Source organism: Hibiscus syriacus, unplaced genomic scaffold (assembly GCF_006381635.1).
Source record: "Hibiscus syriacus cultivar Baekdansim isolate YM2019G1 unplaced genomic scaffold, ASM638163v2 tig00110882_pilon, whole genome shotgun sequence".
Lineage (NCBI taxonomy): Eukaryota > Viridiplantae > Streptophyta > Magnoliopsida > Malvales > Malvaceae > Hibiscus > Hibiscus syriacus.
In genome coordinates, this window is record NW_024062896.1 from 699,359 (window position 1) to 715,427 (window position 16,069).

Genomic DNA, 16,069 nt, shown 5'->3' on the forward strand with positions numbered 1-16,069 from the left:
TTTAGGGCTAAAACTAAAAAAATGTGTTAAAAGAGGTTTAAAATGAAATTTTCATTTAACTAAGGGGCTAAAGGGGGATAGAGAGATTATTATTTTTCGATTAAGGGAATGAGAGATTAAGTTGTATTATTATTACCCATTGAAAAATTTAATTCACTCAAAATTAATATTCTAAGTATTTTTTATAATCTAAAATTAGAACCATTCATTAGAATTTTTAATGAAAAAGTATAAAAACAGTTAAGTGGATAAGAACCTACTTAATAAAGAATAATTTTTATATTTTTATACTTTAACTATATTATCTTTTAAAATTTATATTTATCAATTAATTTAATTATATTTGATATTTAATTTTAATTAAAATATTAAACACATTTATAATTTAAACTCAACAATTATTACGAACCAAATGTCCTCCGTAGTTAGAAATTATTATTATTCCTTGAGATCCCGGGTTCGAGCACTATGTATAAGTGTATGAGTGTTCAATGTCAAATAATTGAGAGTGTTTGAACATATACCATCTTATATTCGCCCTAAGTTAATTTAAAAAAAACACTTAATTTTTTAATATTTATTATCTTTCAAACAATACTAAACTGCCTCTTCATAATTTTTTTTAAAAAACTCCACATAGAAGGACATTTGGTATTTTTTTTCTTATAGAGAAAACAAAATTCTATTCCTATAAATTTATTATTAATATAATAAATAATTATCTTTTGATAAGTATATATCCACCACTATTATTGTTAACAAAACTTCACAATTGAGATTTAAAAACTATGAAATTCCCTTATATTATATTGGAAAAACAAAAACTAATAAAAACTATTTTTATCCTAAAATAAGGTGGTGCTGTGTGAGGAGAAATGGTGGTCCAATCCTTTAGTTGTCTCCCGACCATCAGAAGTGACCAACCGATAACAATTTGGGTTCCATCACCGGAAGGAGAAGTCAAATTTAACGTAGATGGAGCTTTCAAGGACGAGGTTGTTGGGTGTGGCAGAGTTTTAAGAACAACTTCATGGGATGTCAAAGCCATGTTCTCTGGCCCTGAATTTGCAGAATTGTTCGTAATTAGAACAACGCTAAAATTTTCTCAAGAAGCACAGTGGATTGGAAAGGCGAAATAGATGATATGATTTGTTCAATTACACTGGTGAAATTTGTCCGTGTCGAGAAGTCAAAATGGAATGGCTGATCATTTAGCTAAAGAAGGAATGGTTAGACGTGAGTTATTTAAAGCATGGTGGTAATTGGACTGATTTAGTGTAGGTTGGATGTGACTTTACTATATGTTGAATTTCTTTATGTATCGATCATCAATCTAATTAGTTAATGTATGTATGAGAAGTGAGACTTTGATACGTAGCTTTAACTTAATTGTGTTGTACTCTTTTTATTCGTATAAATTTAAGGAGGTTTTTAAAAGTCACAAAACTAAGGTTTTAGAATTATATAATTAAATCTTTAATAAAATTATAATTGTCGAGAAAAAACTCTTTTTTCACAAAACAAATAACTTGTATAGAAGAAAGAAATAATGAATCTTAGAAGTGGAAGGAAATGTATTTTAACCTAACAAGTGACAACTCACTAAGCCAAATTGGAGAGAAATAAGCAAGTCACTGTGTACAAGTGTAAACCTACATAGTCACAAATAATAATAAAATATGTCACTTTTATAAGCTAACCTTTAATAATTCCATTATTATTTTGTGGAGCAAATCAGAAAATATCTCAGTTTCAACCTTTGATATGAAAGAGACTCATTTTTTAAGATCATATATTAAATATGTATGTGTATATATATTGTTGTAAATCTATATTTTGTTCATACTTTCTGAAGCATTATCAAGCCTCCCAACCCACGTAGAAAGTACAAGTGAAGGGATCCCTACACTGTGAGTAATGGCCATAAAATATTTTGTATCTGATTGGAAACAGGGAAGGAAGGGGCCTTTGAAGTAGGCCATGTGACCTTCAAAACTTCATTATTTTATATCATGATAGAAGTTCCATGTTATTCTCCACAGTCACATCCATTTCTTTCTTCAAGATAGTGATTGCCACATCTATATAAACGTTGAAAGAAAAAAAAATGATGATGATTATGATAGTTTAAATGTTAAAGAACACCCACAATGTTGGATGCATATTTTAATGGTTTTAGTGTATGTCAAGGTGACAAGTATATGGATTTGATATTTTAATTAATACAACCCCTTTTCATACTCTTTTGAGGGAGAAATGATTTTTAATAAGGATTTCAAGAACATAAATACTTTCTATTTAACTTTTATTATTATTTCAAGGTGCAACATTCAAGGAATTTGTAACATGTTGGAATCCCCAAGGGAAGAGATGTACCAAACTCTTGAACTAAAACTTATATAATATAAAAGAATGAATATATTTATCCACAAGTTAATTAAATAACATGTTAGACCACATATTAATGGTTATACAGAAAGAAAACATTTTGTCAAGGTCGTGGATGGCAGCTAGGAATTTAACAGGCCCTTGTGAAAACAAATCTATACCTAAAATATGCATAAAATTTCAATCAATCGTCAACAATGACCAATAGAATCAGCTTTGTGACATTGATTCCAAATAGTAGTATAATCCATGGGGGGCTTTTCATTGACAATACAAAAGTGAGTCTCCCTTTTCTCACATACTTGTTAGATTTACAGGTTCATGCATCTGTTTCTTCTTTTGATGTTAGGAGTCAATCATTGCTTGACCAATTTCTTTCTCAAAAAGAAAGTTACTTATTAGGCATCATATTAAAGGGAAATGGAAAACGAATCTATAAAGTGCTGTTTGAATGACATAATTTAGGATTAAGTATATAAATCGCAAGTTATGTAATTGGATAAGAAACGAAAACTCCACGTATATAAATTGTTACCTGTCAATCATGTTTTGCAGTGAACATGCATGAAGATTGCAGACAATAATGGTTTTATAAATTGATGAATTTTTTAAGGGTAAAATATATAAATGATCCCCAATAATAGGATAATGCTTTGTTGAATTACTTGATTATTAAAACTTACAAAAATAGTTATCTAATTATTCATATATTTTAAACTCGTCTTTTTTATTAAAATATTGACGCTCGTTTGAGTTTGATGTTAACCTACTTATTGAGATATGATTGAATCATATTTTAATGATGTTTATTGGCACCGTCGTTGCTTTTAAGCACTGTCTTGACAACATAATGTTTAAAACACCGTCTTGCCACTATAATGTTTAAAGCACTGACTCTACTACATAATAGTCAAGTGATTATTTTGTAACTTTTAATAGTTGATGGACTCAACAAAGCAACACCCTATAGTTATGTGACTATTTTTTAACTTTCAATAGTTGAAGAACTTAACAAAGCAACACCATATAGTCAGAGGATCATTTGTATACTTTACCTTTTTTTCTAAAAATTAGTATGGGATAATTATAAAAAACTATTTATTTAAAAAATTAGCTAATTGATAATATACATACCTTATGAATGTAACTATTTAATTTTTTTTAAGAAAATAAAATTTCTTTATCACTAAAACATTCAATGGATACAAATTGATGAAATTTTTATACCTAAGTTTCTACACAAACTCGTTCGACGTTACGTGTTTTTTTTTGAATTAATTATTGGTATTCGATCTATTGACCGACTAATTCAAATCGGGTACTGCAGAGGAGAAGACGACCTTCCCAACCCAGTTTTTCCCATTCGCAAACGTCAGGATTCAAACCCCTGACCTTGCTTAAGGGACCTAGTGTCTCATCCAATTAGACCAACTGGTTGTTGGTCGAGGTTACGTGTTTTAACAGGACATGTAAAATCATGACAGAAGGAATCCAGATGTCATCGACTTGCAGAATATTGTATGTATATCTGTAATGTTTGCTTGAAAGCGAAGAAGTCTCGGTGCCTTCTTGTTTTCACACTGGTTCACCTTCATTCCAAAAAAAATGTCCACTAAAATTATGCAATATTATAGAGGTACGAAAGGGAAAGAATTTGCCAATAGATTTGATAGGGTTTGAAGTTAAGATTATTGACCTTATTATGGGCTAATTAGTTGAGAAAGAAATGGGGTAAATGCATATGAATTTGGATAGGGAAATCTTGCATGGGGCCACGAGAAAAGACTCCGGAACTACATCGAGCGTTGTATTGGATTCCATTTCATATATTAAAAGTCCAACCACCTGCCTCGACTGATTTAAAGGCATAATGGCCATCTAAGAAGCAATTATTGAGCAACGCTGACGTGATCTTACATAATCTATTGTATAGTATTACAAAAGGGATGGTCCTATATAGGATATACCCGTAAGAAAGGTACCATGTGTTAAACCCCACAATCCCTAAATATAAGGGTATTTACTCCACAAATCTTTGCAATTTAGGACCTAATTAAAATGAAGCTTTGAATTGTTTGCTTAAAAACATTCCTTTTAACTTATCTTGTTGACATTTGTTGGTGAAACAAATGGATTGTATTGGTTGCAAACGGTTTATTTCTTTTGATTTGGACTAAAAATTACAATTGATAATTATATATTGATTAGTCAGTAAGAGGATATCTTATTTTTCATGAAAGAGTGATCTACGAAAGGTGGGGATGAAGCTCTTCTTTTCTCTCGATCTTTGTAGAAGGGTTTTATAGTGACTTATAATACGAGTGTCAGTCATATTGTTATTATAACTACTCGTAAATTGACAGATTTTATTGATGTGGCCAATTATCAATTGATTTTAGCTCTTTTAGATTATGTGGTCTCAGTCAAAGGTCATATAAAAGAGTAATGACTTCATGAAAGGTGCAAAAGCCCAGAAGTCCTATAATCAGAGGTGTTATGTGCAATAAATGATGTCCTTTGCAGGCTTGTGGAGAATATACATGATGATACAACATCATCATTTTTTTTCTATGCTTTTTGTTGGGGGTATAATACTCTGTTTTGGGAGTAGCTTGCTTTCTTTTCTAGTTGAGTTGTACTCTTTTTCTCCATATAAGATTAGGAAAGTTTTTAACGAGATTTTCAATCAGGCTTAGACCTATTTGATTCCATTAATAAATCATATTCGCCAAGCAAAAAGAAAAAGAAAACATTAATTTTTTGTATTTGATATAAATAAAATTTATGTTAGTATTTTAATTGGAATATTTGACAGTGTTAATTATATAGACTAATTGATGACATTTATACAAAACGATGTCTAATTAAAGTACAAAGACTAATTCCTATAGATGAATATAAAAGAGTGACCACAGCCAACATTTTACCTTCGAAAATTGGACGGATAATTGGAAAAAAAAGCTAAACCAAGGGGGCCAAAACATCATTTTCGGAAAATGATGGGAGTTTTTACAAAGTGTCGTGGCCACCATGTAAATTAGAATAGGATGAACCTCCCCCCCCCCCCCACAAAAAAAAATCAGAAAGACTTCACTGATCGACACGTGTGAAAAAACTGAGCCGACAACGACACCCTCAAGAATATAATCCACAACAGAGAAATCATTGTAGCCCAAAGGGCCACAAGTTCCCGATTGGCCAATCCATTGACCTTTCGAATTGATTGGTGCATGGGGTCCGCTCATTGTGGAGACCAGAATCTTTACCATGGGCCCGCACTTAGGCGAGCGTGCTTTCTATCAGACGCGTGTAAAGGACGATTTTTAAGCATTATAAAAGGCTTGTCCGTCCGGTCCCATCTATGGAGAAATTTTTTTTATCTCTACGGTGGCGGGGCCTTACTTATTTTGGCTTCCACTTTATTAAGACTTAAATGCACATTGTCTCTTAAATTATATTATTTATATAAAATTATTATTTAAAATATTTTTTTGAGACGTCTTATCTCTTAAAATTTAAAATATTATTTTATTTATTCTAAATCGTTAACACTGTTAAAAATGTTAAAGATAAATTATATATTTAGTCATTTAATTATTCTTACTATTTTATTTTAGTTATTCAACTTTTTCTTTCTTTCAAAATCATCACTAAATTACATGGCTTCTTTACAAGTCGCTAAATTTTGTATCTTCTTCTTCAAAGCAAACCCATGCAGCCATGTCCGTTCCAAAGTTTCCATCGATCAAGCTTCCACCTCTTAAATTGCAACTCAATAAATTGTCTCAAGAATCGAAGATTATAGATGAATTCATCAACATGATCTTAACCGAAAAAAGGTTAACGAGAGATCATTGCTTAAAGTAAACTCATATGCTTCAATGGCTACCTTATAATAACTTTTTTGTTGTCTTAGAGGCAGTTGTTGATAGAATGAAGATAAAACTGATTCATTCACTATGGAGCCACACACATGCACATGAAGTTTGAGTGAAAATTGTGACTTATGAATAATATATTGTTACTTACTGTACTACATAGGCGTACCAGTTTAGATCACTACCTACGGTATCTTTTGTCAATTGAAAATTGATAATAAGCTTTCATCAAGTATCATTTATCTCTGGAACTTAATCTAACATGTTGCTATTATAACCCAAAATAATTAATACATATAGTCTATAATTACATTGATTCAAATCACATTAAATACATTCGTAGGGGTAAGCATTATTCGGTTTTAACATATTTAACTGACAAAATTGACTTACACCGGTGTAAGTTAATCATTTCATTTATTAAACTACCAATATTGACTTATACCTGTATTAGCATGCCTCATTAATAATTCGTCAAATTAAAATCAATTGATGAATTAATTGTTCACCAAACATAAATTACTTTAACTAATACCCTTAAGTAATTCTAATGGATAGAAACATATCAATATAATAATATATTGAAAATTTAATTTTAATGAGATACATTCCTTCATAATCCAATTTAGTCCCAAAAAAAATTAATAAGTTCTAAAGTAATCTTGAGTTCCATGGATTATATAAAATTCGACAATCGATTTAAGTTTTTATTCTCTTAATTGTATTTCAAGTTTTTTTAAATAACAATAAAAATAATATTTGACAAAATTTAATCATTTTTATGATTTATTAATGTAATATTAGATTATTTGTTCAAAATAACAAAATATACTTTTTATTTTACAAGGGTCTATTTTTGAATTTTCGCTTAAGGTCCCGAAAATATCCAAGACGACTATGATTATAAGGTAGTATATATTCAAAAAAACTCTCAGTCATTTGACAACTCAAACACCCTACAAACGTCATATTCAAACCCATAACCACCGGTGGATCTTCCTTGGCCTCCTCCAATTTTTAATTTTTAATTAATATTACAAATATATAAAGAAAAATTTATCTGGTCCCCTCAATTAAAAAAATTATATGTCTCCTCTTGGCTCGTGCCAATTTTTTAATTATTATTTAATATTAAAAAAATATAAAGAAAAATTTATCCAGTCCCCCTCAATTAAAAAAATTATATGTATGAAAAATACTTTAAACTCCACCTTAATAAATTCTTGGTCATGCCCCTGACCATAACCTCTAAAAATAACACTCGTTCTTTTAACAACTAAAATCATTTATTTATACTATTCGTAAATGTTTTAAATGTTAATCCGAAATGAACAAACATATATACAGTATATTTGAAGTCTGGTCTATTCCATTTCCCTTTCAATCCGGTAATTTTAATTTGTACTTGCAGAAGTTAGGGTTTTTTCAATAGCTTCTCAAGTCTATTACTATGGGGGTACGTATATGTTGTTGCTAGCATTAACCTTTACGTTGAAAATATGCCAATTGACTGAATTATTTATAAGTAGCTTTGGATTTAGTGCAATGGGAATATAATTTGGCGACCCGACGGTGAAACATATGTGGGCTGTTTGACGACCAAGCATGCTTCTTCACATGTTCTTGTCACAATTGGCTTCATTAATGAAATTGTTGAAAATAATAAAATTGGAAAATTAAATTAATTTCCCTTAAGTTTTTCCATTAGCTTAGGGAAAATATTACCTTAAATCACGAGTTATAACTACTGAATTAATTTATTACTGTTATGTATGTGATACAATGGACGACTATAAACATACTAATAGCAACAAATTGATAAAATCAATTAATGAATAAGCTGTACGATAAAGATTAATTATAAAATAAGTAATATGATCTTCTAATGTTCACCTTCGTTAAAGCCTTAATCATCAATACATGTGTGTTTTCTTAAAGTGGAGTACATATAATTATTTTGGTCAAACACGAGGACTAAACAAATGATATTTTCTGGTCATAATATTGGTTAATAACTTAACTAGGTTATATTGATAGGGTTAAAAATCTAAAGATCAGAAATTTTGATAATCATATGACGATTGAGATCAATGTTGTACACCAAATAAAAGAGTTACATATGATGTAATTAGTAAGTATTGTTTACCTAAATGATCATATTCTTAAGACTAATGTTAAATATAACTTAATTGCTGGCTAGCTCCAAAGAAAAATGTTCTTTAATGGGAGAAGGGGAAAAAACCATAGACTGAAGCAGCAAGTGCGAATGCTAGTGGTACGCTTGCGTGTCTCGCGAGGCTTTTGGTGAGAAAATGACATTTGCGAGAGGCGAGACCCACATCTTGCGGCTTATTGAATGAATGGGCAACCATTATTATTAACCCTACTCTTCTGTCCCCTCCCCTCTCATTCATCAGCCTTTTTATATTTTAGTATTTTACCCACACAATTCAGTAACTTTTTATATATTAGAATTTAAATATATCTTGGACTTTTTACACTGTTTATAGAACCCTAATATTTTACCACCATTAGTCCGAATTTATACGATTTCTTAAGCAAAGATGCAGCAATGTTGGGGGAGGAATATTAAAGATATCCGAAGAGGCAAATGTGTGTGTATATATAAAGGTGAATGAATGAAAAGGAAGAAGGGAAAGACAAGGGAGCAGTGGACAGGAGTGGTGGGGAAAGTCCAAAAGCATGTCGCGTCAGTGTCATCGTAGGAGTTGAATTGTCAAATATGGCTTCCTCGCCAAAGCGTTGGGAAAAAAAATTCTCTAAGAAAATTAATTTTTGAATTAGAATGTTTGTTATAGTGATCTCATTGGTCGTCATGTGCTCCATAGGTCGCCAAGTGCTTTTTGCGATAAAACCTCCTCTGTTGCAACAACTCTTCTCTCTTCCCTCGCTGTTGCAGCTCCATAGGTCGCCAAGTGCTCCATAAGTCGCCAAGTGCTCCATAGATCGTCGTGTGCTCTATGGGTCGCCGTGTACTCCTAGAGACCTATGGTGGTCACTGTAGCAATCATCCCACTTAAGTAAATAATTCTTCAACTGCACTATGTGAAGATTTTTTTATTGTATTATTCAACCACTTTTGCCTATCAAATATAATATAATTTAGGGAGCGATTTTGATGATAAATGACGTATTATTATTTTTATATAATATGAGTTCGAGTAGTATTGTCGGCACATGTACATGAATTAAAAAAAATTAAGTTTAAAAAAAATAATGATAAATTTGAAATTTATATTTCAAAAGAGAAAAAGCGATGATTAATAGAATATACAAGTAACAATGATGTAATTATATTAAATATTTTAATTATCACGTCACTTTCTCCGTTAAATATTAACGGCTAGTAACTTGATTGAAATAATTAAAATAATTAATTGATATGATTGATAAAATTAAAAGATAGATAATAAACATATTTTACCTTTAAAATATTTGATAATGATGGACTAGGTGTTAGGTTGGGTTAATTAATTACAATAATTTAAGGGACACGGGTAAACATAAATTAAGAGATCTTAGATGCGTGTCCATCTAAAATTGGCTGTTCCATATGTTGATGGCAACAGAGATAGATTCTCACTTTAATTAGTCAAACAATTTTACTTAATTACCTTTTTCACTTGTTATGTATATTCCTCATTTTCATTTAGTATTCTTAATTAGTACCTAAAGTCCACTTGTCATCTGTTTTCAAGCTTAATCCACTTATTTTTATTATACAAAATAATTTCATAAATAAAATTATAAGATTAGATCAACGTTGGATATGTTGTTATAAGATTATTTATATTTAAAATTTAAAAATGATATTGCTTTCCTTTATCAACTTCAAACAGAAATGATAATATATATATCAACAAAAAATAAGATTGCATGCATCTTTAACCCCGAAAGCACTCACATGGAATCAGTGTTGGAGCATAGTAGAAGACCGCAAAACGAAAGCTACGCAGCAAACAAGACAATGAGGAATGGAACAAGTGGGAAGAAGAATGTGAACGGAGAACAAATAAGATGGATGCCACCACCGCAAGGGTGTGTTAAGTTCAATACCGATGGTGCAAGATCTTTGAACGAAGGAATGGCTTCATGCGGAGGAGTAATCCGAGGAAGCTCAGGTGAATGGATTGTAGGATTTGCGAAATACATAGGCATATGCACTATTGTGGAAGCTGAATTATGGGGGGTCCTTATAAGGCTACATCTAACATCAACGAGTCAATCAACAACTTTAGCTTTTCCTTTGTGATTAGGAGTTTCCACCAAACTCTCTTTCTACTACTTGGATGGTGTATAAAATGATATCAATGGTAGCTAATAGCATGAGCTTTCCAAATCTATGTTCAATTTGGGATTTGAACCACTAAATTAAAGTTAACTTAGGGTTTCCCTCAGATATGGTTCATAAGCTTACATTCAAGGTTCACTGAGGAAGATGATGAAATGTTTCATCTTTTCCTTCACTAGTATGGCATGGAATTTGGGGACTAAATTAATTTTGAGGGGTTTTTTTTTTCATTTTAATCTAATTTTCAGTATTGAAAACCACTGCAGAAGATTCGAATAGTGATTGATTAGAAATTACTACAAAATATTTTTGAGGTTCATAGTTTTCTAGACTTGATGGATATTATAGATGCCTCATCAAGAAGTTTTTAATGATCACTATCCATATGACTAATTTGTTACAAAAAGGAACTTCAATTGAGTGGAACCGAGAGATAACAAAATTTTATCGATTAAAGACAATCTTGATTGAAATGATCGTGTTAGTTTAGCTTGAATCAAGGAAGGTTATGTATTTTTCAATAACGTGTCATTGAATGATCTTGGGTGTGTTCTTATGCAAAAGAGAAATCTAGTGGCCTATGCATCACAACATCTTAATTTACATGAGTGCAATTACCCTACTCAAGATTTATAGCTCCTTGTAGTAATCTTTGTCTTGAAGATTTAGAGACACTATCTCTTTGGGGAGAAATGTTATACTTATACCAATCATAAGAGCCTTAAGTACTTGCTCACGCAGGATGAGCTAAACTGAAGACAACAAAGGTGGATTGAATTATTCAAAGATTATGATTGTGTTATCGATTATTATCTGAGTAAAGTTAATATTGTGGTTGACACGTTGAATCAAAAATCAATGTCAGATATGAGAGTTTGGTTTGTGAGGTTGAATACGGATGAAGATGAGAGATTTATTTAAACATTGATGTTAACGTTTATGAGATGGTTGACGCATACAATGCCAATTCTATAGTTAATATCAAGCTATACGTAGAGTTTGTTGAGATTGAAGAGGATGGTTCAAATTTGTATATAGTAGATGTACAAGTACAACAAAATGAGATGTATATGAAACAATAAGGAAAAGCTGAAGGTAATTACACGAGATAAGCATGCTCTTCTTAACAAATAGACAACTCCATCATGTCATTGTGTTAATTTACTTAAGTGCTTTATCTTCTTTCTTTGGCATCCAATTGTAAAATAAAGATGAAAAATGAAGCAAATGCAATATAAAAGGACATATAATAACACTTTAAAAAAAAGGCAAACAAGACCCAAAGGTGAATGACTCCAATCTGTAACCATTGCCACTTCTTCTTCGGTTCATTAAGAAAAAACCCTTTTTTTATGGACTTTTCCTCGTTTTCCAGCTGCATGCTTGTTTATGCTACTGCATGCCCCCACTGCCATTTCTTTTTTATTTCACTTGAAATATCTTGCTGCTACCTAACACCGTTGGGGATATAAATAATGAAAAGAAAGGGATGGTAAACTATTGAGTAAACAGTGAATTTTAATTATTTTTCTTATTTAATCAAAATCCCCTCCCATCAAAACCACCATCTCTTTCTATTTTCTTTTTAGTTATCATCAATTATTTATGAACCGTAAGAAAAATAGCAAAGGCTGACAATATCTGCAGAATATAGTTTTTCCCCCCATGAGAGAATGTGTGCTGACTCTCACAGATATGCATCTTCTCTCATGTGTTTTTAGCCATAATTGGATTGGAATATGGTACTTTGCCTGTCTCTGCAACATCCTTTGACGGCTTCCTTTCCCCTCTCGATTTTTTTTATTCTTTATCGGAAACTGATCATTTTCCTTTGATTTTATTTTTTTTAATTTTGTTTTGACTTTTGAAGATCAAATCTTTCCATCATCTTTCCTTATCTGTGCTTTGGGTTTCATTTTGTTTTTTCCCAGGTTTTGAATTGAACATCAAAATGGGCTGATATGTTCACTTCAAGTCAATCTCTTGTCTTTCCGGTGAAAGAACTTGTGTAGTATCCGTACGCTGGTACTGGTACAAGTGGGATTTCTTTTTCTTCTTTTGTTGGTTTTTTTTTTTTACAAATCAAGATGGCGACGTACTTTCATGGAAGCTCGGAATTCCAAACTGCTTCTGCTGCACCTGATGGGATGCAAACGCTTTTTCTTATGAACCCCAACTACGTTCCTTACTCCGATACACACCAACCAGCCGCCGCCCCAAACATGTTCTTCTTAAACCCCACAAGCTTACCCCAAGCGCCACCGCCTAACAACCATCAGCGCTTCCTTGGTCTTCCTCTCCCGACACCGCCATCGGTTTCCATAAGGCCGGTCAGTTCCGATGATCCCCACCGTTCATCGCCTCTTCACGGTGTAGTCCCCGGTTTCCACTCCAACTTATGGGGTACTTCAAGTCTTGATCATCAGAATTCTCCACCAAGAAGTACTAGCTATCCTCAGTTTGTGTCGGCAGCCGATAATAATAACTCGGGTGGGTCCCACGATGTCACCTCGTCGCAGACGGGGTTTCGTCTGCCGGTGGTGTCTCCTAGGCAAGGTTTATCCCTGAGTTTATCATCCCATAAAGCGGCTTATAATAGGTCGAGCAATTATGTTGAAACAGACATACAAGGACAGCAACCTCAAGTCCCAACCATGTCACTGGCCGACGACGTGAGGATATCGGGGAACTCACCTTCGTCGGTTTCCGTCGTTTCAAACTGGATTCCCGGGGCTCAGAGTGTGGTCTTGGGATCAAAGTACTTGAGAGCAGCGCAAGAGCTTCTTGATGAAGTGGTTAATGTGGGGAAAGGGTTAAAGACTGACGTGTCTGAGGGGACCAAGGAGAAGATAAAGATGAACAAAGAACCAGTGGCTGCTGTGATCGGGGAAGGTTCAAGTGCTGCTGAAGATGGGACCAAACGTGTAGCCGAGCTCACCACAGCACAAAGACAGGAGCTCCAGATGAAGAAAGCAAAACAAATCAGCATGCTTGATGAGGTTCGCTAATTAATTGAAGGAATCAGTAATCTCTATGTATAGATCTATTATGTTCCACTAATGTTACTGGCGCTTTGTTTATGAAGGTGGAGCAAAGATACAAACAGTACCATCATCAAATGCAAATAGTGGTTTCTTCGTTCGAGCAGGCGGCGGGACTCGGTGCAGCGAAATCGTACACTGCACTTGCTTTGAAGACGATTTCGAAGCAGTTCCGGTGTCTGAAAGATGCGATATGTGGACAAATCAAAGCGACGAGCAAGATTTTAGGAGAAGAGGATTGCTTGGGTGCAAAAGTGGAGGGTTCAAGGCTACGATACGTGGATCATCAGCTCCGGCAACAGCGAGCGTTGCAGCAGCTTGGAATGGTCCAACACAGTGCTTGGAGACCCCAAAGAGGATTACCCGAACGAGCAGTTTCCGTCCTTCGTGCTTGGCTTTTCGAGCATTTTCTTCATCCGTATGAACTACAAATTACAAATATTCTAATTACATGTCTATCATATAACCTCAATTAACTTTGTTCTTATTTTTGTCTGCAGGTATCCTAAAGATTCAGACAAACATATGCTTGCCAAACAAACAGGGCTTACACGAAGCCAGGTGTGTCTTTTGTGCATGCTCTCACTTCTGTTTCCATACATATTGCTCTTCTTTCATAGTTATTCTTTGCTCAAATTTTCTCTCAGCACTATACTCAAATACGTTATTAGTCTCTGTACTAGTTTTTTTTTAACATTATTAATTAACCTAAATAATTAACATTCATGTGAGAGTTTGAAAGAATATTATTTTTAAGATAAAATCCATATCAATATTTAATTGAAATAGTTAACAGATGAGATTATATAAAATTAAAGGTTAGAGACTAAAGGTTTAACATGAAATTTTTTGTTTATAATCATTTATTTAGTTTAATAAACGAACATAAATGAATATTATACGAACGGTTCACGAATAATTCATCGAACTCTTTGTTCATTTACACGCCTACTCATGCTTTTATTTCTAGGATTCAATCCCTCTACTTATTAATGGGATAACAACCCTCCTTTAATCACTAAATTAGTTTGGTTCACGTTTAAAGTGTAAAATTTAAAGTTTAGGATTTATCTATTGGAGCTTTCTACGATTTGGTCCGTAAGTTTTCTAGGATTTTACGGACTGTGATGCAAGTGTAACCCAACTTGGAATGCAGGTGTCAAACTGGTTCATAAATGCTCGAGTTCGGCTATGGAAGCCAATGGTTGAAGAAATGTACTTGGAGGAAGTCAAGGAACAAGAAAAGAATGGCAGCGAACCAAACCCAAACGAAACTGGGCAAAAGGAGTTTGGGTCTACCTCCAATGTCCGCCAAGAGAACATATCATTTATGATGGAACAAGTCAAAACTCAATCCCAGACCCAGAATTCCATCAATGTTCCCCCTACTGATCAATTTTCCAACTCCATATCTCCCATGGGAGGAGCCTCATATCTGCCACAAACAGCCTTCAATCTCATCGGCTTGTCCGACCTCGACGGTGCAGCTCAAAGAAGCCCGAAAAAGGCAAGGGGTACTGTTAATGACCTGCAGAATTCCCCTAGTAGTATCCTTTCAATGGACATGGAAATGAAGCAAGGTGATGAAAGGCTTCCCAAGGACAGTTACTCGTTTCCCGGCGGTGGATTTGCGACATACGGTGATGCCATGGGAGATATGGGGAGATTCGATCCGAACCAGCTGACACCGAGGTTTCACGGGAACAGTGTTTCGCTCACCCTTGGGCTTCCCCATTGTGAGAATGTGTCACCGTCAGGGAACCACCACCAGAACATTCAGATAGGAAGAAGGCTAGAGTTAGGGACAGCAGAATCTGATTTTTGTTCGAGCAACAACGCACAACAAGCTTCTCATTCCACCACCTTTGAGATGCAAAACAGGAAGAGGTTTGCAGAGCAATTGTTACCTGATTTTGTGGCATGAAAAAACCAAACCCAACCCTTCACTTTCGCTTCTTTTCTCCCAAACACTTCGGGAGAGCATGCATAAAAGAAGGCTGAATATCAATTTCTATATATATATGATGCTTGCTCGACTCTAAAGGGAAGGTGGATGGTTTATATATATATATGTATATATATAGGTAATTCGTATATGTTCTTACGTAGTTTAGCCTTGAATTATTAAGGTTGAGCATTATATATCATATTGATACAATTGGAGACATTTGGAACATTTTATTTATATGTAGATCTGCAAAATGGGGTGTATACGATCGATATTACCTATGCTCTTAGTTTTTATTTTTTTTCCGTAACGTGAAATTTGAAATCGAGTCTTAATTATTACTAGGTCTCGGGTTCATACTCTGGACAATCCTTTCCCTTGTCCACAAATAAAAAGGTAAACATTGTGATTTTTTAATCTTGTTTGTGGAATTAATTTTTTTATATATATGTTAATTTATATCTAATTGGTAATTAAATTGATTTATATATATATAATTTAA

General features: G+C 33.3%; 1 protein-coding gene across 2 annotated transcripts; it reads left to right on the forward strand.

Moving 5' to 3' along the window:
* The first annotated feature begins 12,208 nt into the window (after positions 1-12,208).
* Positions 12,209-15,830, forward strand: LOC120144147 (BEL1-like homeodomain protein 1). 2 transcript variants are annotated; one of them, XM_039158291.1, is made up of 5 exons: positions 12,209-12,320; positions 12,449-13,577; positions 13,664-14,037; positions 14,120-14,180; positions 14,776-15,830. In XM_039158291.1, exons 2-5 carry the CDS (start codon positions 12,666-12,668, stop codon positions 15,541-15,543), a joined length of 2,115 nt encoding a protein of 704 aa, XP_039014222.1. In that variant the 5' UTR covers positions 12,209-12,320; positions 12,449-12,665; the 3' UTR covers positions 15,544-15,830. The 2 variants fall into 2 exon arrangements, with proteins under 2 accessions (XP_039014222.1, XP_039014221.1); XM_039158290.1 differs by having other exon boundaries at positions 12,510-13,577.
* Positions 15,831-16,069: the final 239 nt, after the last annotated feature.